This window comes from Dendrobates tinctorius, unplaced genomic scaffold (assembly GCF_039654945.1).
Source record: "Dendrobates tinctorius isolate UK_male_01 unplaced genomic scaffold, ASM3965494v1 ptg000138l, whole genome shotgun sequence".
Lineage (NCBI taxonomy): Eukaryota > Metazoa > Chordata > Amphibia > Anura > Dendrobatidae > Dendrobates > Dendrobates tinctorius.
The window spans coordinates 13,565,005-13,590,892 of NW_027361806.1; the positions used below are offsets into that span (position 1 = coordinate 13,565,005).

The 25,888-nt window shown below is 42.4% G+C and overlaps 1 protein-coding gene across 5 annotated transcripts in view; it reads left to right on the forward strand.

Annotated features, from left to right (window-relative positions):
* PATJ (PATJ crumbs cell polarity complex component) overlaps positions 1 to 25,888 on the forward strand; it is a 256,986-nt gene that overhangs the window by 164,973 nt on the left and 66,125 nt on the right. For all 5 annotated transcript variants that reach the window (XM_073544627.1, XM_073544628.1, XM_073544629.1 and 2 more), the window contains 2 exons: positions 12,860 to 13,056; positions 17,379 to 17,470. In XM_073544627.1, the coding sequence (XP_073400728.1) occupies positions 12,860 to 13,056; positions 17,379 to 17,470 (289 nt within the window). The remainder of the gene's footprint in view (positions 1 to 12,859; positions 13,057 to 17,378; positions 17,471 to 25,888) is intronic.

Consider the following 25,888-nt stretch of genomic DNA (forward strand, 5'->3'; position numbering starts at 1 on the left):
TTACTAGCCTATTAATATCTGCCTGCAGCATTCTGCCTAGCCTTTGCTGTTATTAATTATTGGGGGACCCTACATCATCTACGTCCCACATTTTAATAACCAGGAAAGGCTAAGTATACAGCTGTGAGCTGATAGTAGTAATAATAATCTTTATTTTTATATAGCGCTAACATATTCTGCAGCGCTTTACAGTTTGCACACATTATCACTGTCCCCGATGGGCTCACAATCTAGATTCCCTATCAGTATGTTTTTGGAGTGTGGGAGGAGGAAACCCACGCAAACACGGGGAGAACATACAAACTCCTTGCAGATGTTGTCCTTGGTGGGATTTGAACCCAGAGAACCCCAGCGTTGCAAGGCTGCAGTGCTAACCACCGAGCCACCATGTATAGTGCTAACCACTGAGCCGCCATGTGTAGTGCTATCCACTGAGCCGCCATGTGTAGTGCTATCCACTGAGCCACCATGTGTAGTGCTAACCACTGAGCCGCCATGTGTAGTGCTATCCACTGAGCTGCCATATGTAGTGCTATCCACTGAGCCGCCATGTATAGTGCTATCCACTGAGCCGCCATGTGTAGTGCTATCCACTGAGCTGCCATGTGTAGAGCTATCCACTGAGCCGCCATGTATAGTGCTATCCACTGAGCCGCCATGTGTAGTGCTATCCACTGAGCCACCATGTATAGTGCTATCCACTGAGCCGCCATGTATAGTGCTATCCCTTGAGCCGCCATGTATAGTGCTATCCACTGAGCCGCCATGTATAGTGCTATCCACTGAGCCGCCATGTATAGTGCTATCCACTGAGCCGCCATGTATAGTGCTATCCACTGAGCCGCCATGTATAGTGCTATCCACTGAGCCGCCATGTATAGTGCTATCCACTGAGCCACCGTGCTGACTCCAGACTAATATCTTTGATCTGCAATGATAAATTGTAGCATCATCTGGACAGAGGAGGGACTTCGTGCTGACAGGTTTACCTAAAAGTCGTCGATTAGGACAAGTTTAAAGCCTTTAAATGTAGACGTGAGTTTTCCATACACTGACAGAAAGCACAGAGCTACAAAACTGTCAGCAATGGAAAGACTTAAAAGCCCGATTTATCATTTCTGGGTTTTTCAGTTCTAAGTCCCGTTTTCTTTTTCTTTTGTCTTGTGGTATTCGTCGGACGTTTTTGTGCCAAATTCTTCAGACTGGTTCATTAATTTTACCCAAAATCAAAAATTCTCTTTTTGTCTTTTAATTTTTTTTGCTACTTTTTTTTTTTTTTTTTAAGGCCAAAAAAAAGTCTCGCTTTCCAATAAAGTTGCAAAATGTACTACTAAAAAATGTCAGGTGTTCTTGTTCTTCAGGTGGACTGAAGTCATGTGCATAAAAGTATAACAATTAAAAAGTGGAAAATCTGCCCAAATCATGAAAAACAAACGCTGTGCCCACAGTGGGCGAAGATTAAAAAATAAATGAAAAAAACGAACGAATATAAAAAAGACGTTAAGGCTGAAATTAATAGGAGAATAAGGCGCAAATGAAAAACAAGCCAAAAACTAGATGAAAAGTAGGATAGTAGAATGTTACAAGAAGGTAGTTATGTAGTGACAGGTTGTGGGACGTCGCGGACCCCCTGAGACTCTGTGACCGGCCCCTGCGGCCCCCCTTGCATTGATGAGGAGTGGTGCAGGCACCAGCTGGGCTGCCGTCTGAGTGGGTCAGATGCTGGGAGCCGCCACTTGCTCCTCGCACGTACTTTACTAGTTAGAACCCATCTGCTACCAGACGAGCCTCCGAGCCGCTGCGTCTCCGCTTCACGTTCGCTAATTGATCACATCTCGCAGCGAAGGAAATACGTTTGTAGGCCCCAAGGTCATCGGAGGAAGTCGGCGAGAGCGGCTCGTAGCCTCCTGCGGAGTAAGGACGCCCGTCCGGCGATGCAGCCGCGCTGAGCTTCCGCGGTATCGGCCATGGTGCAGGGGGGGTTCCCAGGTAAGAGGCAGCGTTCTGCTCCAGCGCCGTCGGATAAGTAATGATTGGCGTATTTGCATACTTCATACAATGTGCCGGAGCTCCCCGGAGTGAGAGTGTTAGCATTGTGACATGGTTAATTAACTATCACAGATGTAGCAGAGCTGCACTTGTTATCCATTTGTCTAAGAGCTGCACGGTTGGCGCATTGGGATGATTCTGAAATCTGAATCGGTTTAGTCATTTTAGGACAGATGTAGCAGGGCTGGGGGTGAGTTAAATGTATAGAGCAGTGCTGAATTTGTCATTTGGGAAACATCTTGTGTGCATGCAACAAACTCTAATATTGATACATGTGCAGTCGTTCGTTACAGTTGTAGCAGAGCTGATGATAACACTCTGATACGATTAGTCACTTCTTAGGGACGTAGCAGAGTTGAGTTGGTCGTTGGAGCTGCAGCATTTTTCACCTGCGGTCCACTATAGTATTACATATTATAACATGTCCTGATAGTGTCAGATAACACATACGTCTCTGCTACATCTCTGCTTCCAATCCTATGTAGACTTAGAGCTATAGATGTAGCAGTGACAACAGTGTCTATTCTCATCACATGACAACTTCAGTTTTTTCTATCATTCTTTGATTTTACATAGGATTACAAGTTGAAATGTAGAAAATAAGATGGACAGATGTAGTTTAGCTGAGTTTGCAATTTACCTCCTTGTAAAACCATAACTGGTAGCTCTTATTATGGCATTACCATGTATTGTGCCAGATAACAAACTTTTTTTTTTTTTATGGCGGAGTCGAGTGTGCTATTTGGCACAATTTATGGTAATAGAGATAAAGCATTCTATTGTTGTTACATAGGACTTCCCACAGACAACGCCGCCCCCTCCCTAAAGAGTCGAAGGGTTTGTTTGCGTGTTGCAATCGTATGAATTTTATTTTGCTGCGTTTTCGTCTGAAAACCGAGCCAGACTGCATCTTTTACCGGAAATTTTGAAAAAATTGCGAAATAAATTAAACATGACCTCATTGACTTAAACTTGACCTTCAGCTCTGCTACATGTGTCCAAAGTGAATGTCTAACTAAACAAAACTTTCATTTCTAATTTGAACATAGAGATGTAGCAGAGCTGAATTTCCCAGAGAGTTCAATGATAAACTCAGCTCTGCTACATCTGCAGCTGTAGCCGCTTCTTTCATCCCTGTCCTTCAATAACCTGTATAGAGTGGATCCGACGCTGATTAATGAGGGAGGTCTGTGGTGGGGGGGCACAATGAATGTACGCAGCTCCCCAGCTAAGAAGAGTTTAGAACTAATCATAATTTTAATTTGAAGATGCCTTAGATGGTCGTAGCACAATGCACAGATGGGAGGACTGTGTGGCAGGGGTGTGGGAGGTTTAATTTCAAATTTGGTTTCTGCTTAAAAAGCCTAAAGTATCTAACTTTAGAAGGACCACGCACCTGCAAATATTGGTACCATGACTAAGAACAGATTTTTGTGTTTGAAACGCGTAGGCTTCCTGAGCTTATATATTACATACAGCAGGTGAAATAAGTATTGAAGACATCGCCAATTTTCTAAGTACGGTAACTCTATTTCTAAAGGAGCTATTGGCATGAAATTCTCACCAGACGTCGGTATTAGTCCATCCAATCCACACAAGCAAATAAATCAAACAAAAAAAATTGTGTAACAATAGAAATGACACAGGGAAAGAGTATTGAATGCGCTTACTGAAACTTATTTAATAATTAGTACAGAAGACTTTGGTTTTTGATGAAGCTTCAAGATGCCTCATGTTTGGAGAGAGTAGTCGCAGGCATTGCTCAGATGTGATTTTAGCCCATTCTTCTGCTCAAACACTCGACACATCCTCAATCTCCTGTGGGCTTCTTCTATGGACTCTGAGCTTTATTTCCTTTCATACATTTCCTCTTAGATTCAGATTCGGTTATAGGCTCGGCCATTCTAGCAGCTTTATTTTTTTTTCTAAAACCAATTAAGAGTTTCTTTTTCTGTGCCTTTTTGATCATTGTCTTTGTGAAATGTCCACCCTCGTTTCATGTCCATAGTCCTGGTAGATGGCAGCAGATTTTTTTCAAGAATGTCGCTGTACATTTGTCTATTCATCCCTCCTTTAGTAATATGAAGTTTGCCTCTGCCGTATGCTTAAAAACCGTCCCACACCATGATGTTCCCACCTCCATACTTCACTGTTGGTATGGTGTTTTTGGGGTGATATGCTGTGCCTTTTGACCTCCAAACATTGTGTGTATTATGGCATCCAAAGAGTTCCGTTTTGGTCTCATCTGACCAGACTATATTTCCCAGTATTTCACAGGTTTGTCTAAATGTTTAAAGAACAAACAAACTGTAAACTGGCTTAAACATGCTTTTTGTTTAGTAATGGAGTTTTTTGTGGTGAGTGGGCATACAGGCCATGGAGGTTTCGTGGTGACTGTGCATAAAGGCCATAGAGGTTGTGGGGTGAGCGTGCATACAGGCCATGGAGATTGAGTGCATTACTTATTATTTTCTATGAAACAATTGTACCTGCTAATTCCAAATCTCCCTGTAGCTCTCCACAGCTCTTAGGGTCCCGTTTCACATAGCGACGCACCAGCAATCCTGACAACGATACGACCTGGTGCGTCGCTGCATGGTCGCTAGTAAGCTGCCAAACAGGCAGATCTCTTCAAAGACGCACCTGCGATCCCGACAACGATGCAACCTGGTAAGGATCACTGGTGCGTTGTCACACATCAGCTATTCTGACTACTCACGCCTGCGTCCATGAGTTCTGCGTGGCCAACGAGGTCGCTCATCAGCGTCAAACACAGCAATGCATGTTGGCCAGCGGGATGCTGACAATGAAAAAATGGCCCTGGACAATCGAGCGCGATCAGCGATATCCAGCGGGGGGGCCGGTCACCGCTAAGTGTCACATGTAGCGAGATCGCTGTTGAGATCACTGTTGCGTCACAAAATCGGTGACGCATCAGCGATCTCACTATGTGAAACTGGGCCTTTAGATTACTCTTGTGTTAATTATTTTCACTCTTCTGTCTGAAATCTTGAAGGGAGAACCTGGTCATGGCCGGTTTATTGTGAAATGATGTTATTTCCACTTCTAGATTTTGGCCTCAACAGCGCTCACTGGAACCTTCAATAGTTAAGAAATTCCTCTGTAACCAATGCCATCTGTATGTTTTGTAACAATAAGGTTGTGAAGGTCTTGAGACAACTCACTGTTTTTTTTCCATCATGAGATTTTTTTTTTGTGTGGCACCTTGGTAATGAGACACCTTTTTATAGGTCATCAGTTGAACCAGGTTATATTATTTGTCACTAAGTGGCAGGATTGCTTTCTAATTACTGATAGATTTCAGCTGCTGTCAAGACTTTCCAGGCCTTTTTCCACTTCTTCTTTCTTCATGTGTTAAATAATTTTTCCATGTGTCCTTATTATCACACACAACTTAAGTTTTAGACCTGTATGGTTTGACTTCTATGCCTGTGTGGATTGGATGGGCTGTTACCGACATCTGGTGAGAATTTCATGTCAATAGCTCCTTTAGAAATAGATTTACTTAGAAAATTGATGACAAGTTCAATACTTATTTCACCTGCTGAGTGTTTATATATTTTTATTGACCTTTAATAGATTTTTAGCAGTATGGAGACTTCTCTCCCCTTTGCCCTCTTCTGAGCTAGGTGACTTTGAACTCTGATTATATCCTTGCGTTGGGGAGCAGTCGGCATCGTGCTCGTCCCATCAACCATTTATATCACAGGTGGGGCAGATGAAGCAGATTTGTCACCTTGTGCTCCACTCTCAGAAATGTAGTAGGACTCCGCTCTTTAGAGAACTAACTAAAGCACCTGTAAGTTTCCCATCAGCTCCACATCCATGATTTGTTTATTGGCTGGGGTAGTCATCGTTAGTATGAGCAGTCTGCATTAGTCCACGTATCAGAGGGATAGATGGGTGGGCTATCATTGTATCGGTGGCGGCTCCTACAGATGGTTCCACCATCATCAATAATACAGGGATTCATTGCTTTCCAGTATTTTGCACATTGAGCAGGAAAATCACACAGAGAAACGGGAGCAATCAGCTATTTTAGTGTTTGTCTCCGCATGTCGAGGCAGTGAAGTGCAAGAGCGCCGGATCTACCCCACAAACCGATCGGATGTCCTCGGGAATATAATAAGAGGCGTCAGGAGAACAGTTCCTCCCAATATTTGGATATTCACCAGTGAACAGAAGTACTTGAGTCGTCCTCTCCTGTCAAGTGGTGAAGAATAGTAATCCAGTGGGGTCTTGGTTATATCCATTGGGAAAGATGACTGCTGTATTGTACTGTAACTCAGGATCAGTACAGGATCAGTAATGTACAGTATGTACACAGTGACTCCACCAGCAGAATAGTGAGTGCAGCTCTGGAGTATAATACAGGATGTAACTCAGGATCAGTAATGTAATGTATGTACACAGTGACTGCACCAGCAGAATAGTGAGTGCAGCTCTGGAGTATGATACAGGCTGTAACTCAGGATCAGTAATGTATGTACACAGTGACTGCACCAGCAGAATAGTGAGTGCAGCTCTGGGGTATAATACAGGATGTAACTCCGGATCAGTAATGTAATGTATGTACACAGTGACTGCACCAGCAGCATAGTGAGTGCAGCTCTGGAGTATAATACAGGATGTAACTCAGGATCAGTACAGGATCAGTAATGTATGTACACAGTGACTGCACCAGCAGAATAGTGAGTGCAGCTCTGGGATATAGTACAGGATGTAACTCAGGTTCAGTAATGTAATGTATGTACACAGTGACTGCACCAGCAGAATAGTGAGTGCAGCTCTGGGATATAGTACAGGATGTAACTCAGGATCAGTAATGTAATGTATGTACACAGTGACTGCACCAGCAGAATAGTGAGTGCAGCTCTGGAGTATAATACAGGATGTAACTCAGGATCAGTAATGTATGTACATAGTGACTGCACCAGCAGAATAGTGAGTGCAGCTCTGGAGTGTAATATAGGATGTAACTGAGAACGAGCCCATGATATGTTAATGCTACTTTGTCCATTGGTCCTTACTTGGACAGTGCAGTATTTTGGGTTTTGAGTCCTAGTCACATTGATGTGTTAGTAGATACTCTACTTCTTTGTTTTCTATACTTGTGATGTTTTTTGGTGATGTCCTGGCTTTTCTGTCTCGCCCTTTGCCTGTCCTGCTGTGGATTCTGCATTATTTGTGTTGGGTTACTATTAACCTTTCCCATTAAGCCGTTATCGCCACTTCGGCTCTGCTACACCATCCAGAGCTTGTCACATTATTGCCTTTCTCTGCCGTTCAGCTCGGATGTAATGCAGTTCTGCAGCGACAGTCGGAGCACGTTTTTATTGCTCCTGCAGGAGCTTATAAGATATTTGTCAGGGTTCACACCCAACTGTGCCATCATCCTGAGAGGCTTAACTCCATGTATCGGGATGAACGCTGCCCCACGTCTGTGTGATTAGATTGGTATGTCAGGCTACACCCTCTGCAGATATACATTCCATAGGTAAGAAATTAGGAATTTCTATTCATTGACAACTAGCAAATATTCTGAAAATGAGGCGCTAAAGTATATCAGAAAAATGCAGCTTCTTTATTTATGCAACAATTTAAAGGGATTGTCTAGGATTAGAAAATATGATCTCTCTTTTTTCATAGCTAGCGCCACACGTTTCCTTAGGTTATGTGTAGTATTGCAGTTCAGTTCAGTCCAGCTCAGCTGCATTACCAGATGCATCCTGTGGACCAGAGGGGGTGCCATTTTAAGAATAAAGCGGCCATCGTGTTATAAGCCCGGACATCCCCTTTAAGTTATATTTGTATAAAGCGGGAGAACCCTATTAAGACAATTTGTATTAGACCACCCACAGGGTGCAGTGCCCGATGGGCACCGGGCTGTGTCTTGGCTCTGCGTAGGGGTCTGGTTGCTGTTTCTCCCTCCCAGCGGTGTTGTGTTCATATTGCTGCTGTTTGTTCTCCAGTCTCTGGCGAATAGTTGCATAATGTGGTGACCTCTTCATGCATCACCTTGTCGCTGCGGCCTTGTAGGTCAGTGCCTGGTGATGCAGGAGTAGATCATCAGCTCCCAGGTTGCTCCGCTGAGTATCAGGCCATGCAGGTAGTCAGTGACTACTGATTATATGACAGAACTAGCCAGGACGAAGTAAATTATTATTATTATTTATTTATATAGCGCCATTAATTCCATGGTGCTGTACATGAGAAGGGGGGTTACATACAAAGTTATAGATATCCTTAAAAGTAAACACATTTACAATGACAGTCTGGTACAGAGGGGAGAGGACCCTGTCCTTGAGGACTTACATTCTACGGGATAGTGGGGAAGAGACAGAAGGTCGGGGGTGCAGCAGCTCAGGTGGTGATGAGGCGGCAGAATGGTCATTGCAGTCTGGAAGCTTTCCTGAAGAGATGGGTTTTCAGGTTCCGTTTGAAGGATCCGAGTGTGGTGGATAATCGGACGTGTTGAGACATGGAAATTCTTCACTCATCCAAGGCCGGAGATAACATTTGTATGAAAAAAAGGAACAGTATGTGCTGACGGAAATTATTGATGTAGTTAAAAGTCCCAACGCAGTATTACAAAGTAAGCTCTCCTGTGGACAGGTCTCTCATCCCTCTCCACTAATTGTATTGTTCTGTATTGCTTAAGTAATGAACAGCGCTACGCTTTTTAATATAGTGTTGTGCTTCAATTCTTCATCATTTTTACAATTTCACTTGCGGTCAGTGAATGGAAATATTCTGGTGTACGTACATCAATTCATGTACAATTGACACAGTTGCAGGACTGGTGTCTGTATAACAGAGCTCTGCATTCTAGTTATTACTTAGATTGTATTAGTACAGACATTACATGACTTCTCCTGTACTGATCCTGAGTTACATCCTGTATTATACCCCAGAGCTGCACTCACTATTCTGCTGGTGCAGTCACTGTGTACATACATTACATTACTGATCCTGAGTTACATCCTGTATTATACCCCAGAGCTGCACTCACTATTCTGCTGGTAGAGTCCCTGGGCAGATCTAAGTGTGTTTGTTTCTACACGTAACATGTAAAATAGTGAGCATGTTGACATATCTTTTAAATCAAGCAATTTATCATTGCTAGAAAAAGTTACATCTGTTTCAACATAGTAATAATATACCTCACTGCACTTGCGCAGGTATTGTTCCATTACCAGTCACCAAAGCCGGAAACCATCAAAACTAGTCATTTTTTCATTCTATTACTTATTTTGAGGTATTGCGCATACTGCAGTGTGAGACGTTCACTATGGTTTCTCTTTACTGCCACTGACTGTAGGCATTTTTTTGCTCCTTCATATAAAACCGCTCAGGCAAATAATAGAAAATAGTATCATTCAATAGTGTCACACTAACATCTACAATTCTGTCCCCTATGTACAGTGGTATAGCTACTATAATACTGCTCCTATGTACAAGAATATAACTACTATAATACTGCTCCTATGTACAAGAATATAACTACTATAATACTGCTCCTATATACAAGAATATAACTACTATAATACTGCTCCTATTTACAAGAATATAACTACTATAATACTGCTCCTATGTACAAGAATATAACTACTATAATACTGCCCCTATTTGCAAGAATGTAACTACTATAATACTGCTCCTATGTACAAGAATATAACTACTATAATACTGCCCCTATGTACAAGAATATAACTACTATAATACTGCTCCTATTTACAAGAATATAACTACTATAATACTGCTCCTATTTACAAGAATATAACTACTATAATACTGCTCCTATGTACAAGAATATAACTACTATAATACTGCCCCTATGTACAAGAATATAACTACTATAATACTGCCCCTATTTACAAGAATATAACTACTATAATACTGCCCCTATTTACAAGAATATAACTACTATAATACTGCTCCTATTTACAAGAATATAACTACTATAATACTGCTCCTATGTACAAGAATATAACTACTATAATACTGCTCCTATGTACAAGAATATAACTACTATAATACTGCTCCTATTTACAAGAATATAACTACTATAATACTGCTCCTATGTACAAGAATATAACTACTATAATACTGCTCCTATGTACAGGAATATAACTACTATAATACTGCTCCTATGTACAAGAATATAACTACTATTATACTGCTCCTATGTACAAGAATATAACTACTATAATACTGCTCCTATGTACAAGAATATAACTACTATAATACTGCTCCTATGTACAAGAATATAACTACTATAATACTGCCCCCTATGTACAAGAATATAACTACTATTATATGCCCCCTATGTACAAGAATATAACTACTATAATACTGCCCCCTATGTGCAAGAATATAACTGCTATAATATTGCACCTGGTAATGAATCTCTTGTATTTTCTTGGACAGGAAAGATGAAAATCACTAGAGCATCTTTAGAGTACTTTTATAGTTTAGTTCACACTCTGCAGAGTTATTGCAGAAATTTTCCTATATATATTGGGATGGGGCTGTTTTAGCAGCAGGCCTCCTTCAAATGATCATATCTGCTATGTGTAAATATACTTTTAGTTGTTTTCCCTATGGAGCCAATAATTGGACTTGAGAACTGCAAAATTGGAAACCATGAATAAACAAGAAGTCTCCTGGTGAAGCTAAAACAGCAGAATATGCACACTTAATCCTCGCAGTAATCCATTCATGTGCTGATATCTACATTGCTAGGCACATTGGTCCAATCTGCTTTATTGCAGCTTTGTTAGCAAGCTTAGAGAGGTGTGAAACAGTGGTTCTGTACTAGCACCGATCCTTACCCTTTCTTATAAATGTATCTTTAAACTGTGGATTGTTGGTGAAGAAACAGAATTCCTATATATATATATATATATATATATATATATATATATATATATATATATATATATATATATATATATATATATATATTGTATACTTGTTACAGAAAATGCACCTTTAATATGATAAACTTAAGAATAGTATGTGAAGTGAACGAATCAACAATTGTCTTGTAATTGTATCCCTTCACAAACCAAACTATATACTCATATGTGCGACACTGATGCATTCTGCTAAAGCATTTTAGGTGGGTTCAAGGATATATATGTTAATAATGTTGATCTGTAACAATGAAGCTCAGTGACTCAACCCGTGTGTCACTGTCATTTGTCTTCTTTCTAATTTGTATCTCTTACACTCTCTCTCATCTCTGATGTGTAACAGCCAAGCTCTGTGCCTTCATTCCATTTTGTAACCAACAAGCTCTGTGCCTTCATTCCGTTTTGTAACCAACAAGCTCTGTACCTTCATACTGTTTTGTAACCAACAAGCTCTGTGCCTTCATTCCGTTTTGTAACCAACAAGCTCTGTGCCTTCATCCTGTTTTGTAACCAACAAGCTCTGTGTCTTCATCCTGTTTTGTAACCAACAAGCTCTGTGCCTTCATTCCGTTGTTACTGTCAACCTTGTTGAGACTGTAACGACGATTCTAGTTGCCTCATAGAAGTATACGCCGGTTCGAGTTGAACCTTGCTATGCCTGTGAGCTACTGCTCCATCCTAGAAAGGAGTACAGAGCTAATGTCATACTCCGTGCCCCAAAACTGACCCTTGTACAAGCAGTGGGTGATTTCCCTTGTACATGTTTATTACTTTTGTTTGGGAAGTGTCTTTCTCTTTGAAAACAAATTTAGTTTCCCATCTTCTATCTATCTCCAGTGTGTGTTTTTTCTTTCCGGTTTTGTCGTCTGTAACCATGGCAATGTACTCTTTTGAAAAGACCCCAGATAAGATGAAGGTTCAATTATGGGTAGAAGTGCCTAGTCTTAGTCGCAAGTATCGATCCGAAAGCGTCTTGAATGATTGTAACACTGTTTACAAACCGCCAGAGGTAGTAAGTAAAATACTCCTGCAAACGTCTTTTTTTTTCCTTTTGTTTTAGTATTTTTTTTTTCCTTTTCAAGAGATTTGTTTTAGAGAAAGCCCATAGACATAATAACACTATTTAAAAAAAAATGACTCCTTAACTTCTGCTTGACTTGTTGTGGGGCATGATCTTTAATGTGCAGAGGTTGCTGTGCTTTGAGAGGGAGGAGGATCTGTCTCCATCTCACCCTGACAATGGTGTTTTCTGCATTATCTGCCTCCAGCTTTTTATGAGATTACTTGGTTAATGGTATTAAGTTAGAACTGGCGGCAGCAAGAGACATAGGGACTGGGTAGAATTTCAATCATTAGTTTCTTCTTTGCCACCAGATGTAGGTGGAGGACCACCTTTAAGTCACATGCCAGCTATTCCCAATTTGCTGGGTCTGACCAGATATTTTGGTAACAGTCCCAAAAAATGTGTGGTGTCCAAGGGTTTACCAAAGCCTCACCCACAAAATGGGAATGCCACCGGTCCCTTCCCAATTACAACCGAAAATGCCCAACACTGATATTGGTAACTTTTTGCATCACTTCTGGATCTGTATCACTAGTGCTCTAAAACGGAACCAACCAACTTCACGATCTGTCTAAACATTCCCATGTCGTTACGAGTACACAGCTCTTATGCTGACTGATGTGTCTCCATAGGCTACAGACAAACTGATCCTGTAGTTTTCTCTCCCATTTGTGTTGTGCCTCCTATTCACATACAACTATTCTAATTTGGTATCTGCCTCCTCTCTTTGCTGAGATCCAAGAAGTGGAAGCCATTGTTGTTTTTTTTTACATAGTGTTGAATCTTTTTCCCTTTTTTTTCCTCTTAGATAAAATAAGGCAGAGATATGCCAACCACCCTGGGGAGCTCCACATCATCGAGCTCGAGAAGGATCAGAATGGGCTGGGTCTCAGCCTCGCTGGTAACAAGGACCGATCCCTGATGAGCATCTTCATTGTGGCCATTAATCCGGATGGTCCTGCTGGAAGAGATGGAAGGATCCGGGTTGGGGATGAGCTGCTGGAGGTAATAATTACTGCACTAATTGATCATTTTCATCATCTTAGATCTACAGAAAATAAGAACTAATCATCATTACAGACGTTGTATCACACATGATGGGTATAGATACCGCAGCTCAATGGGCGGCACGGTGGCTCAGTGGTTAGCCCTGCAGCCTTGGGGTCCTGGGTTCGGATCCCACCAAGGACAACATCTGCAAGGAGTTTGTCTGTTCTCCCCGTGTTTGTGTGGGTTTCCTCCGGGTACTCCGGTTTCCTCCCACATTCTAAAGACATACTAATAGGAAATTTAGATTGTGAGCCCCATCGGGGACAGTGATGATAATGTGTGCAAACCGTAAAGCGCTGCGGAATATGTTAGCGCTATATAAAAATAAAAAATAAAGATTATTAATGAAGAATATCACATAACAGACTGTGATACAACAGCTTAGAAGATCGTATTGCACATTATCGGTAGCCGCTCAGCAGACAGTATCACACACTGTGGCATTGGACAAGCAGTGTTTGGGTCTGTCAACTATTCTTGTATGATTTGGAAAAAGTTTTGGTTGTCTCTCAAATATTTGCCCCTCCTCCTGTTTTGTATAATCCCACCCCTGAGGATTTTTCTTTTCCCCTTGATCAGTTCCAGCTTTGCAGTAAGTGTTTGCTGTCAGCCTCAATTTTCCACATTACTGTCAAGGATTTCTGCTCGTGAAGCCGTAAACCCGGAACCACGGGGTGAATTTCTGTTTGAATTTCACAAATGACTTCTTCCATTAATGAACCTTCTAGAAACGTAACACAATTGTATCCAAGGAAGATGATCCTCCATAATGGCATCAATTCTCAGAGTTGTAGTCAGATACAGATTGGACATTTTTTTCATTTGTAATTGGCCCTCGGGAAGCAATAAACCTTCAGAATTCTGACTCCTCCATGTACGCAGCCGGCGGAGGATTTACAGCTCTGCACCGTTTTCTCACGGTATAGAAGGATTATAGAAACATTCTCAGATCCCCTTTTAAAATTCATTATCTTTACACATTGGTGGTCAAAAGACGCTTACTCATATAAAAAAAAAAATAAAATTAAAAAAATAATAGTGTCAGAATTTATGACAACCATATAGTGTTTTATAAATCAGATTTCCGAGTTGTGTAAAGGTCGCCTGATGGCAGAGATGGAACGGAACAGATTAATGAAACATTACGTCATATAATGAAATGCAAAGCCTGAGCTCGGAAGTGGAGGAGATTGTATGATATGAAGGATTATTCCTGCCAAACGTGGCGCCATTATGGACCTGACACCCAGAGCTAGCGGCTACCACAGATTGTAATATTTTTTGGAGTAGCAGTTTTATTTATTCTATGGATGGCGCTGTTGTTAGCTTTAATTTTATGTATGGAGCAGATATTTGGGCACCGTCTAATTTTAGTAATTTACAGTTGTATTATGTTAACACTATATGGTGGTGTTATTTATGCGCTATATAATGATAAATATTTATAGAGTGGCACTGTTAATTTCATATATTGTGCTACTATATGGTCACTCTATGGTGGTCTTCTAGTACTCTAAGGCTGTGTACGCATGTAAGCGTTTTTTTCGCATTTTTTAAGCGTTTTTACCGGCAAAACCGCTTAAAAGAAGCATCCCATTCATTTTAATGAATTCTGCACTTTTTGTGCATATTGATGCAGTTTTTTCCGCGAAAAAAACGCAGCATGCTCATTAGTTTCACGGAAAAATCCGCATTTCTAACTATTTTCTATGAGACTGGGGACGCTCCGGAAAAAAACGCGGAAAACGCGCAAAAAATGCACCGGAAAAAAACGCGCGGTTTCTGTGAAGGAGTCCGGTTTTCAGTCAGGAATTTTCTGCATACGTGGGTACATAGCCTTAAGTAGTAGTATTTGAGCACCATATGGCAGTTTAATCTATGAACTAATATAATGGTAAGTACGCACTGTTATTGGCTTACTTTGGGTAATTTCTTTGGCACTCACCTATTTTAGTAATTTAGGACGCTGTTATATTTGAGCATTCTATGCGGTGATATTTTTGCACAGTATAATGGTAGTTATGCTTTGTGTGGCACTATTACTAGGGCTCTGCTCAGTATATTCTTTTTGCAGTGTGTGATGTTGCAGCACTGTATTGGGTTTTAAATACAGCAGAATGGAAATGTTATTTTGCACTGTTTGGCACTATTATACGGGTATCCTTCTGTATTGCACCTGTAATTAATACCGTAGTAAATTGCTTACGCTGTATAGCAGTACAAAATATGGAAGAGGATGGAGGGCGGATCTTATCACACAGGATTCCATGCAAGATGGCTCTGATTATGCACTCACCACTACCATTTAATAATTATTAGGTTTATCACGTGTTGCTCCCGTGCCAGTACGTTGGTCACCTACCAACTAGACATCCTTTTTCTCACTGGTAGATCCTGTCTTTACTCTTATGTAAATCCACTTTGAATTTGGTGCCTGCACTCTGCATCCTATCTGGAGAAGCCGAGCTGCAGACAATGAATGCTGGGACTTGTAGTTGCAGAACAGCCACTGGTTGCAGGCTTTATGGTCCGTTTGTAGGCTGCAGGGACGAACTGAGAGGCGCGAGCTATTGCCTTATGGGATGGATGTCGTTAATGGTGTCGCACTGGGTACAGACGTTTCTTAGTCCTGATCTGGTGTGTAGCAGCGGCAGTGCCATTAGACCAGCAGTTCATACACTGCCCCCATCCAGCTCTGCTGCACAGATAGATTGGAGGAGTTACTTGGCCTCTAATCCTCTGTAACGCTTATAGAAAGTGACGCGTCACCATTAACCTGCATTTTATTGAATGTCACCGGGATAATCTCTCCTCTCTGGGTGTAAATAACTGCAGGAAAGGTCACCCCTCCATTATACAAACACACGTCCGCAGCTCATGCGCAGCCTCCGGAGGAAGAGGAGCTGTCAATCATCTGCGCGCTTCCTTGGCCATCGTTCAAGTCTCGGGCTGCTGATTGTCTGCTTGACTTCCCAGGAGCTTTGTGCAGCAGCTCCGTGTAGCAGGTGGAGATGCCGCGGATCTATGTACCTTATTCTCAGTTCAGTAGAAATCACATGATGGTATGAGGAAGGATAAAATCAGGGCAACTGCAACAATGTATCAAGAATTGGAATAATTAACAGTTACACAAATTACTTACATATTGTGTGTTTCAATTCTGCGCTTTTTTCAATATGTCCCTTGCTGTCAATGCAAAAATTGAATAGAAAAGATGAAGAACTTGCGTCCTAATACTTCTAGTAATCAGAAGATTGTGTCCATACCTTGTTGGAGAGATGTTTGCGGCACACTGAATCCTCACTATTGGGACTGTTCCGGTTTCTGCATCTGGATGTAAACCTAAAGGTTTCTATTAACTGATCGTAAGAAGAGACCTTTAAGATCCTGCAACTTGTACAGCCACTTCTTCGTTAAGCACAGGCATCATGATTTTGGATTCAGAAAGTCCTATAAGTCTTTTTTTTTTTTTTTTTAATGAAACCTGAGGGTAATTATTCTTATAACCTAACTAGTGGCATTGCTGTATAGGTCAAAGAACAATAATAAAAGAGGCCAGTCTTGTAGTAATCTGACGTGCCAGCGATGAGAAATTGAACTTTGAAGCCGTATGCAAATTAGCATGGAAGCGTATTAAGGGCGTGTCCATACACAGAGTGCATCTGCACATCCCCATTGCACTTCCTGGCTAATTTGCATGTGGCTTCATGGCTTTATTTCTCAGTTGGCACTTTGGATTGTTGTGCTAGGATCAGTAGTAAAAAAAAGTCCCAAAAGTTTCCCTATAAGCAAAGTTGCTTTACCAGGGCAGTTCCTTAGGACCCCATAGTCAGAAAAATCAAGACCGAGCCCCTCACAAGCTTTTTTTTTTTTTTTTTTTTTTAATGAAAAACTGGACTACTGCGGCACATTATGCTCAGCTGCAATCTTGACACCAATGGGCCCAATGCAAAATCTTTTAAAGGGCCCCCAGCTGTCACCGGTGTGACTGCAACCCCCGCACCCACTATAGTTATGCTCCTCAGTCTAACTGATAGGTTTGGTAGAAATTGTGCTTCTTATTTTCTGGGTTTTTTTTTTTTTTTTTTTTTTTTACATTGCACAAAAGCACTTGTTTTCCTAATCTTGCAAGTACAAAGAAACTCGCCAGCCGCCCTCGTCCCTTAGAGATGCACAGCTCTGAAGCAATGCTCTGCTGCAGCTCATTAAGCGATGTACACTGTGATTATGAACCCTGACCTAGCGGACTCTCAATACATTTCTATTTTTTTTTCTAGCTAAATAACCATATACTATTTGGAAAAAGTCACCAAAATGCGTCAGCAGTTATCAAGTCTGCGCCCACCAAAGTGAAGTTGGTGCTGATCAGGTGAGATTTTATGGGAATAATTTACAACTTGACGTAAAACTGTGCAAAATTTAGCATGGGAGCAACTTTAGTAAATGCAGAAACATCAACAACATGAAGGAGCATTTTATAGCGGGAGCTTTGAATAGAAGGTGGCAGGGAAAGAACAGTGCGGCATTGCAGAAAGCAATCTGTCAGACTTGAATTTAGTGTTTCCAATTGCAAAGTGACCTCTAACATGGGATATGCTGCTGCTGATCTTTGCAGATTTGCTTGTGGGCAGTGGTTTAGTGTCCCAGACCCTTGTATTCGGAGGTTTGGCACTCCTGTCCTGAGGGTCTGGTGGTTTGATGCACAGTGCAACAAACCATGGCATCCAGTGGTTTAATGTATGGTGCAACGATCTTCTGCAGGCAGTGGTTTGATGTACGGTGCAATGGGCCACGGTATCCAGTGGTTTAATGTATGGTGCAACGATCCTCTGCATCCAGTGGTTTGATGCATGGTACATTGGACCCCAGCACCCTATCGTTTGATGCATGATGGAATGGACCTTGGCGTCCAGTGTTTTGATTCGTGGTGCAACGAGCCTCAGCGTCCAGTGGTTTGATGCATGGTGCAACAGACCCTGGTGTCCAGTGGTTTGATGGACCAATAATCCTCTACATCCAGAGGTTTGATGCACAGTGCAATGATCCATGGTGTCCCATGGTTTGATGCACAGCGCAAGGATCCTCAGCGTCCAGTGGTTTTATGCATGGCACAACGATCCTCAGCGTCCAGTGATTTTATGCATGGCGCAATGGTCCTCAGCGTCCAGTGATTTTATGCATGGCGCAACGATCCTCAGTGTCCAGTGGTTTTATGCATGGCGCAACGATCCTCAGCGTCCAGTGGTTCGATACACAGTGCAACGATCTTCAGCATCCAGTGTTTTGATTCATGGTGCAACGATCCTCAGCGTCCAGTGGTTTGATGCATGGTGCAACAGACCCTGGTGTCCAGTGGTTTGATGGACCAATAATCCTCTACATCCAGAGGTTTGATGCACAGTGCAATGATCCATGGTGTCCCATGGTTTGATGCACAGCGCAAGGATCCTCAGCATCCCGTGGTTTTATGCATGGCACAACGATCCTCAGCGTCCAGTGATTTTATGCATGGCGCAATGGTCCTCAGCGTCCAGTGGTTTTATGCATGGCGCAACGATCCTCAGTGTCCAGTGGTTTTATGCATGGCGCAATGGTCCTCAGCGTCCAGTGGTTTTATGCATGGCGCAACGATCCTCAGCGTCCAGTGGTTCGATACACAGTGCAACGATCTTCAGCATCCAGTGTTTTGATTCATGGTGCAACGATCCTCAGCGTCTAGTGGTTTGATGCATGGTGCAACAGACCCTGGTGTCCAGTGGTTTGATTGATGGAGCAATGATCCTCTACATCCAGAGGTTTGATGCATGGTTCAATGATCCATGGCGTCCAGTGGTTTGATGCACGGTGTAACAATCCTCAGCATCCAGTGGTTTGATGCACGGTGCAACTGTCCAGTGTGAGCCCCTCTCCACCTTCTTATCTTGTCCCGTGAACACACCGTCATTTTATCCGTCTGTAAAGAACACTTTACAATAACAGGATCCAAAACCTCAGAAAAGATCTCTCTGCAAACTTTAATTCCATTAACTATAAAGTTAGTTTGTGGACCAAAAAAAAATTAAGTTTTATTATTAGAAATGAAAGAATTCTGTGTTTTCCTAAGAACTTGATCCGTATTGTGCTCTGAGATTTCATATTAGGACTCCTGGCTGCGAAAGATCAAAAGACCTAATTTAGCATTTAAGTAAGCGCCTTAGTCAGCAGAACATTTGCATATCTTCGCGGCGTTTGCTTTGTATCGGCCCTGAGAAGACGTTCTGTGATAGAGGGGAAAATTATTAAATTAAAGACGGATGATAACTCTTCTAGAGTAGACGTCTTGGAGGGGTCCCTTTCTTCAACCAAGGCTCCTTTCCTCTTAAATTCTTGGATTTTGTGCTATTGGCTTAAGTAGTCATTAATCCACCTCCTTTCTCATTACATACAGTTGTGGCCAAAAGTATTGACACCCCTGCAATTTTGTTAGATAATACTCAGTTTCTTCCGGAAAATGATTGCAAACACAAATTCTTTGGCATTATTATCTTCATTTAATTTGTCTTAAATGAAAAAACACAAAAGAGAATGAAGCAAAAAGCAAAAAATTGATCATTTCACACACAACTCCAAAAATGGGCCAGACAAAAGTATTGGCACCCTCAGCCTAATACTTGGTTGCTCAACCTTTAGCCAAAATAACTGCGACCAACCGCTTCCAGTAACCATCAATGAGTTTCTTACAATGCTCTGCTGGAATTTTAGACCATTCTTCTTTGGCAAACTGCTCCAGGTCCCTGATATTTGAAGGGTGCCTTCTCCAAACTGCCATTTTTAGATCTCTCCACAGGTGTTCTATGGGATTCAGGTCTGGACTCATTGCTGGCCACCTTAGAAGTCTCCAGTGCTTTCTCTCAAACCATTTTCTAGTGCTTTTTGAAGTGTGTTTTGGGTCATTGTCCTGCTGGAAGACCCATGACCTCTGAGGGAGACTCAGCTTTCTCACACTGGGCCCTACATTATGCTGCAAAATTTGTTGGTAGTCTTCAGACTTCATAATGCCACGCACACGGTCAAGCAGTCCAGTGCCAGAGGCAGCAAAGCAATCCCAAAACATCAGGGAACCTCCGCCATGTTTGACTGTAGGGACCGTGTTTTTTTTCTTTGAATGCCTCTTTTTTCTCCTGTAAACTCTATGTTGATGCCTTTGCCCAAAAAGATCTACTTTTGTCTCAGCTGACCAGAGAACATTCTTCCAAAATGTTTTAGGCTTTTTTAGGTAAGTTTTGGCAAACTCCAGCCTGGCTTTTTTATGTCTCGGGGTAAGAAGTGGGATCTTCCTGGGTCTCCTACCATACAGTCCCGTTTCATTCAGACGCCGACGGATAGTACGGGTTGACACTGTTGTACCCTCGGACTGCAGGGCAGCTTGAACTTGTTTGGATGTTAGTCGAGGTTCTTTATCCAACATCCGCACAATCTTGCGTTGAAATTCTTTTTGTGTTTTTTCATTTAAGACAAATTAAATGAAGATAATAATACCAAAGAATTTGTGTTTGCAATCATTTTCAGGAAGAAACTGAGTATTATCTGACAGAATTGCAGGGGTATCAATAGTTTTGGCCACAACTGTAGTTCCCATATCCTTTCCTCTTGCTGTACACTGCATCTCTGCTCTGTTTGAGCACATCTGTGATCATTGACTCCACCACTTAAAATCGTGGACATTTCTTCAGTATTAACTGTTGTGTCCTCTTCTAAGTTTTCACTTGATCAGGGACATGTTTCCTGCACAGGGGGATAAATACCATAGCAGTCTCTTCATTCCCGAGATTGGTGTGGGTCACAGAGGTCAGACCCCCGCTAATCAAAAAGTGAAGCTTATCCAATATGCGATAAAACAAATAGAACACCCTTTTAACTATATTCTCTATTGGCAACCAAGATAATGTATAATCCACCTCTAAATCTCCTCCACCATGCTTTACACTGCAGCTTGGCTTTTTTTAACTGATGCTGGTATTTATGCTCAGGGGTGATGGTAAGGAACACAAATTCCACAAAACTATGAAGATTATTATTGGATCATTCCTGATTAGAAGGAACAATAGATGCCATGAGTTGATGTTTATGCCATTCGCTAACACTGAGAATAACGCTGTATTAAGGAATTGCTATTTATGCAGTTCTCTGATATTTAGCTATAAATTCACAAGAGAGGTCATTTGGAGAGGGCATTAGATTATAGGAGATGTATCTGGAATCGCACAGGACAGTTGTCAGACTAATGGGATTTCACTCTCCTTGCTCTTTTTCTTTAGTCCTTCTCAGGGACATTAGTATTCTTATTACCGTAGATCTATGGATTTCTGCCTTTGGAGGAGTTTATGAAGGAGCTGAACCTCCATTCCTAATTGTCTCAGAAAGGTTTTGTGACAGGGAAATTATTAGGCCAGACCGAGCATGCTGAAGTAGCTGGATGTCTTGCATGTCCTTGTCTTCAGGTCAGAAGATGTTAGTGTTTCCCATCCCACTTGCCCGCATTCTCCACCATTTTTATTTTTAATTGGAAGTTGTGTTAAAGAATAAATCCTCTTCCAAACAGTTATATTAGTGTAGATTTTATATGTTTTTACTAGTATACATTTATAACACTTCAATAACGTTTTACCTTTCTATAATTTGTATAAAAGGTAAATTGACTTCAGAGCCATAGATCGTTTTCTTCTCCATTCACACCCAAAGAAAAAATACGCTGGCCTCTCGTTGCAGTCAGTATGCAGCAATCTACCATCCGCAAAGGCAGTCATGTAACTTACCCGCTAACTAATTTTTTTTTTTTTTTTAGTTCCCACAATGCACTGCTGTACTGTAACAGAAAACCAGCTAATTTAAAAAAAAAAAAAAAAAAATTAAAACGCAAAACAAAAAAATAAATGCAAAGTCTTTATTAGGGTGCAGCCATGTAGAGGGGTTTTCTGAGATTAGATTAGAACTTCTGTTTTTTTTTTTTTTCCTTTAAAAGAGCGCCCCCCCTTTGCCATTTGGCTGCATCAGGCATTGAAAATCCGCACCATTCACTTCAGCTAGGCTAACCTGCAATACCAGGAAAAAAAAAAAGCACACAGATGAATGGCAAACTAGGGCACACAAATCACATTAACAGACGGAGCTATTTATCTGAAGTATTGCGGTGTATAGATCAGTCAAAAACGAAGGTGCTTGCATGAAGAAACATGAATATTTCAATGTATAATAAAAAAAGAAGAAAAATGCAGCACTCGCCAACAGAGCTGAAAAAACTGTGCGTCTTTATTTCCTGGACCCGTAGAAGCGAGTAATCGCGAAACGGCCGTTGTCCGGCACCTCCCTCCCCTAGCATTCCTCTAACATATCCTGCATGTCCACATACCTATTGATGAAATTCATGTGAAATAAAGACGCACAGATTTTTCAGCTGTATTGGTGAGTGTGTGGCGCCCCTGAGGCTCAGTCGCCACGGAGGTACTGCACCTTCTCCTAAGGTGTAGTGACCCACCATCCAGGTAAGGTGGGAACTCCTTTCCTCTCTCCAACACTCGCACCCCACACAACAGGGTAGTTCTGCACAACCACATTGCGGCTCAGTGCTTAGAGAGTAGCAGAGCACCTCTGGTGGTTCCCTGCTTGGAACACTGGATGTGCTGGGAGGTGGGTGGAGTTTAGATACATAAAAGAGTGGGAAAGTGTAGGATTACAGGTTCAGTCTGGCAGAAGGTCAGGCGGGTAAGAAGCCACTCGAGAGGAGTGGGGATCCTTGGAAGGAGGGATGGAGGAAGGAGTGCTGCTGCAGCTGCCTCAGTGATCTGAGCCAGCTGGCACGGGAAAGGAAAAGAAGGAGAAAGACGTAGAACTGCAACCTAAGCTTCCATAAGAGCGAGAAAGACCAGTACGGAGCGAAGGAGTAAGGAGAACAGAGAGGACGTGGGTTGGAAGAGGAACCCTGCCTATAGGTTCTCAGCGCAAGGCTGGGGCCCGGTCCCCGAGGTTGTATGGACACTTATGGTTCTGCAGCAGACACCGGTGGAGTAGTAGGCTGTAAATGCACTACTCCCATCTAAGACTTGGGGCACAACAGCAACACGGATAGAGAGCCGGGACTCAGGAGTAGAGAGCCCCCGAAGCAGGCTACAGCTGTCTGCCATACAAGTAGAGTTCTTGGGAACATCTGACAGGAGGAACTCCAGAGTACCACGGTACTGGAGATCTACACACTTTAAGGCGCGTTAGAGGAGTCGTTCAGGAAAGGTACATGTTGGCAGAGTGTTGGAGAGGAGCTTTCCATCTGGCCTGGAGGTTGGCTGAGTCTCTGACCCGGAGAACACGGCTCGGAGCCAGCACCCTTGTGTACCGCAGACAGTGAGTAAAGCCTTGGAACTGCAAGCCTCGGTGTCCTTCCTTCATTCTTGCGCCAACCCGCTTAGCACCGCTACATCTGGATACCATCCTTTACACTGCCTGCGCCTTTCCACAACCATTACAACTACTCCACCCTGGGACCTCAGCCCTGCCTGTGGAGGGCTATACCATCACTGCTGCACCATACCATCTGTCCCAGAGGATCTGACTGCAGCGTTGGCTTAACACCTCCCTTGCCGAGCACCACAGGTGGCGTCACAAACTATTCTATTACATTACAAATTTCCTCTGATATTTGGGCGCCCAGGGCCACGGACCGGGTCACCGCTGCTGTGACACGTTCCCCCTGCCACCGGCCCGGTACCGAGTACCCCACAGCCTGGGAGGGCGACCCAACTGCTACATTTTTCTTTTTTTTATTATAACCTACAATACCAGGCACAGCATATAGACCGGAATGGAACTGTTTGTAGGGGTCAAAATACCCCCCCCTTTTGTTTACCGTAATTTTGACCCTTTAATTCTAGAAATCAATAGTAATTTTCAGCAGATGAGCTAATTTCTGTCATACAGTGGAAAGTTCTCCTTTTAAAAGCGTCGTTGATAACTCTGGTATGGCGGATTCTTCCTCCACCATCCCGGACATATGATCGCGCATGCGGCAGCATTCCGATTACAGTGCAGCCTCCTGTAGCTTGCCATTCATCTCGCTGCTGTCGGCTCATCATTCTGCCCGGCTTCTGATAATAATTTTACAGTCTTTGGTCACAATATGATTTACTGTCCGACTGTGTTTGATCACGGCAGCATTTTGTCAGCCATGAAATCGCGGCGCGTTTTCCCCGTTCTCCATCATCACTTTCATGCCTGGTAAAGGATGATGTGCTGCCGCAATTGTAGGTCGTGTCTCGCATTATTACACAATCTGCTGCTGGGTTTATCCGCAAAGTGTAAATCTTCTTCTTCAATAACTGGTGGAATGATCTACTTCTGGGAAAGCGGAGTTACAACCAAACTGACAGCTATTATACATGCATTATAACCCAGCTTTCCTAGGCTTCTGAATGGCCAACTTCTCTATATACGTCTCGTATGATTGTATCGCTACATAACTAGGCAGATGTGCCGCTCAGGAGTCTGAGAAAGAGGAGAAACTGCTACTATATTACACAATGCTGAAGGTGGACCAGGAAATCTTATAGCGATAAATTCCCCATCTCCCACTATATCGTCAGGATTGCCATAAAGCTGGGCTTTAATTACTCGCCTTTATGCTCATGCGTTGGATGTAATGAAATCCTCGAGGCTTCATCTGCCGCACAGCGTCGGACACAGACGTCTCTTAGAATTAATGGAAGACCAGGATACCAATATGCTGGCTCCACTGCACTGTAGTTCCCACTTATACAGGACTGTGCAAAAGGTTCAGGCAGGTGTGGAAAAAATGATGCAGACAGTGCTTTAGAAAATGGAAGCGTTAATAGTTTATTTGCATCAATGAACAAAAGAGAAATCTGTTATCACATTAATATTTGGTGATCGGCCGCCGCCATCTCTTCTTCTTGTCACTTGTACAGTTTATGAAGGAACTCGGCAGGAGATTGTCCCAAACATCTTGGAGAACTGACCCCAGATCTCCTGTGTATGAGGCTTGTGTGGATCTTTCAGTCTTTTGTAATTCCCGTGACACTGGATGATGTGAGATCAGGGCTCTGGCGGACCAGATCATCACCCCCAGGACTCCTCATTCTTAATGACATTGGCTGGATGTTGGGGGCTGTTATCCATCTGCAGAATAAATTTGGAGCTGATCAGACACCTCCTGATGATATTACATGATGGATAAGTATCTGCCTGGATTTCTCAGCATTGAGGACACCGTTAACTTCATTTGCTAAAATGCAGCCACAAACTTGCAGGACCCTCCACTGTGCTTTCCTGTTCCTGCAGACCCTCCTTATTGTATCTAGCTTTTTAAGAGCAAACTGACTTGTTACCACCCCAGTTCTTATATTTTCTTGTGTAGTTGAGTCACTTCGGTCCCTTGTTTCCATGTGAAAGGTCTGGCTTTTTGGCCACATTTTTTCCATGAAGTCCTCTTCTGGCCATATATCTCCAAGCAGTAGATGCTTATAGCTGGTTCCCACTGGTCTCTGACATTTCTGAGTTGATGGCACTGCTGGACATCTTCCGATTGTGGAAGGAAAGATGTTGCGTTATTCATCTGCTGCGCAACGTTCCCTGACTGACTACTGCATTTAATGTCATTATGGTTGCTCATTTCTTGGTGCTTCTTGAAAACAGCTTGAGCAGCAAATCTTAAAGCCCCAGTCTGCATTAAAATCTTCTGATCTCTTGTCTATAGAGCTATTGTTTGCACTATTTTAAATTCTTGGTATTTTTTATTTATTTT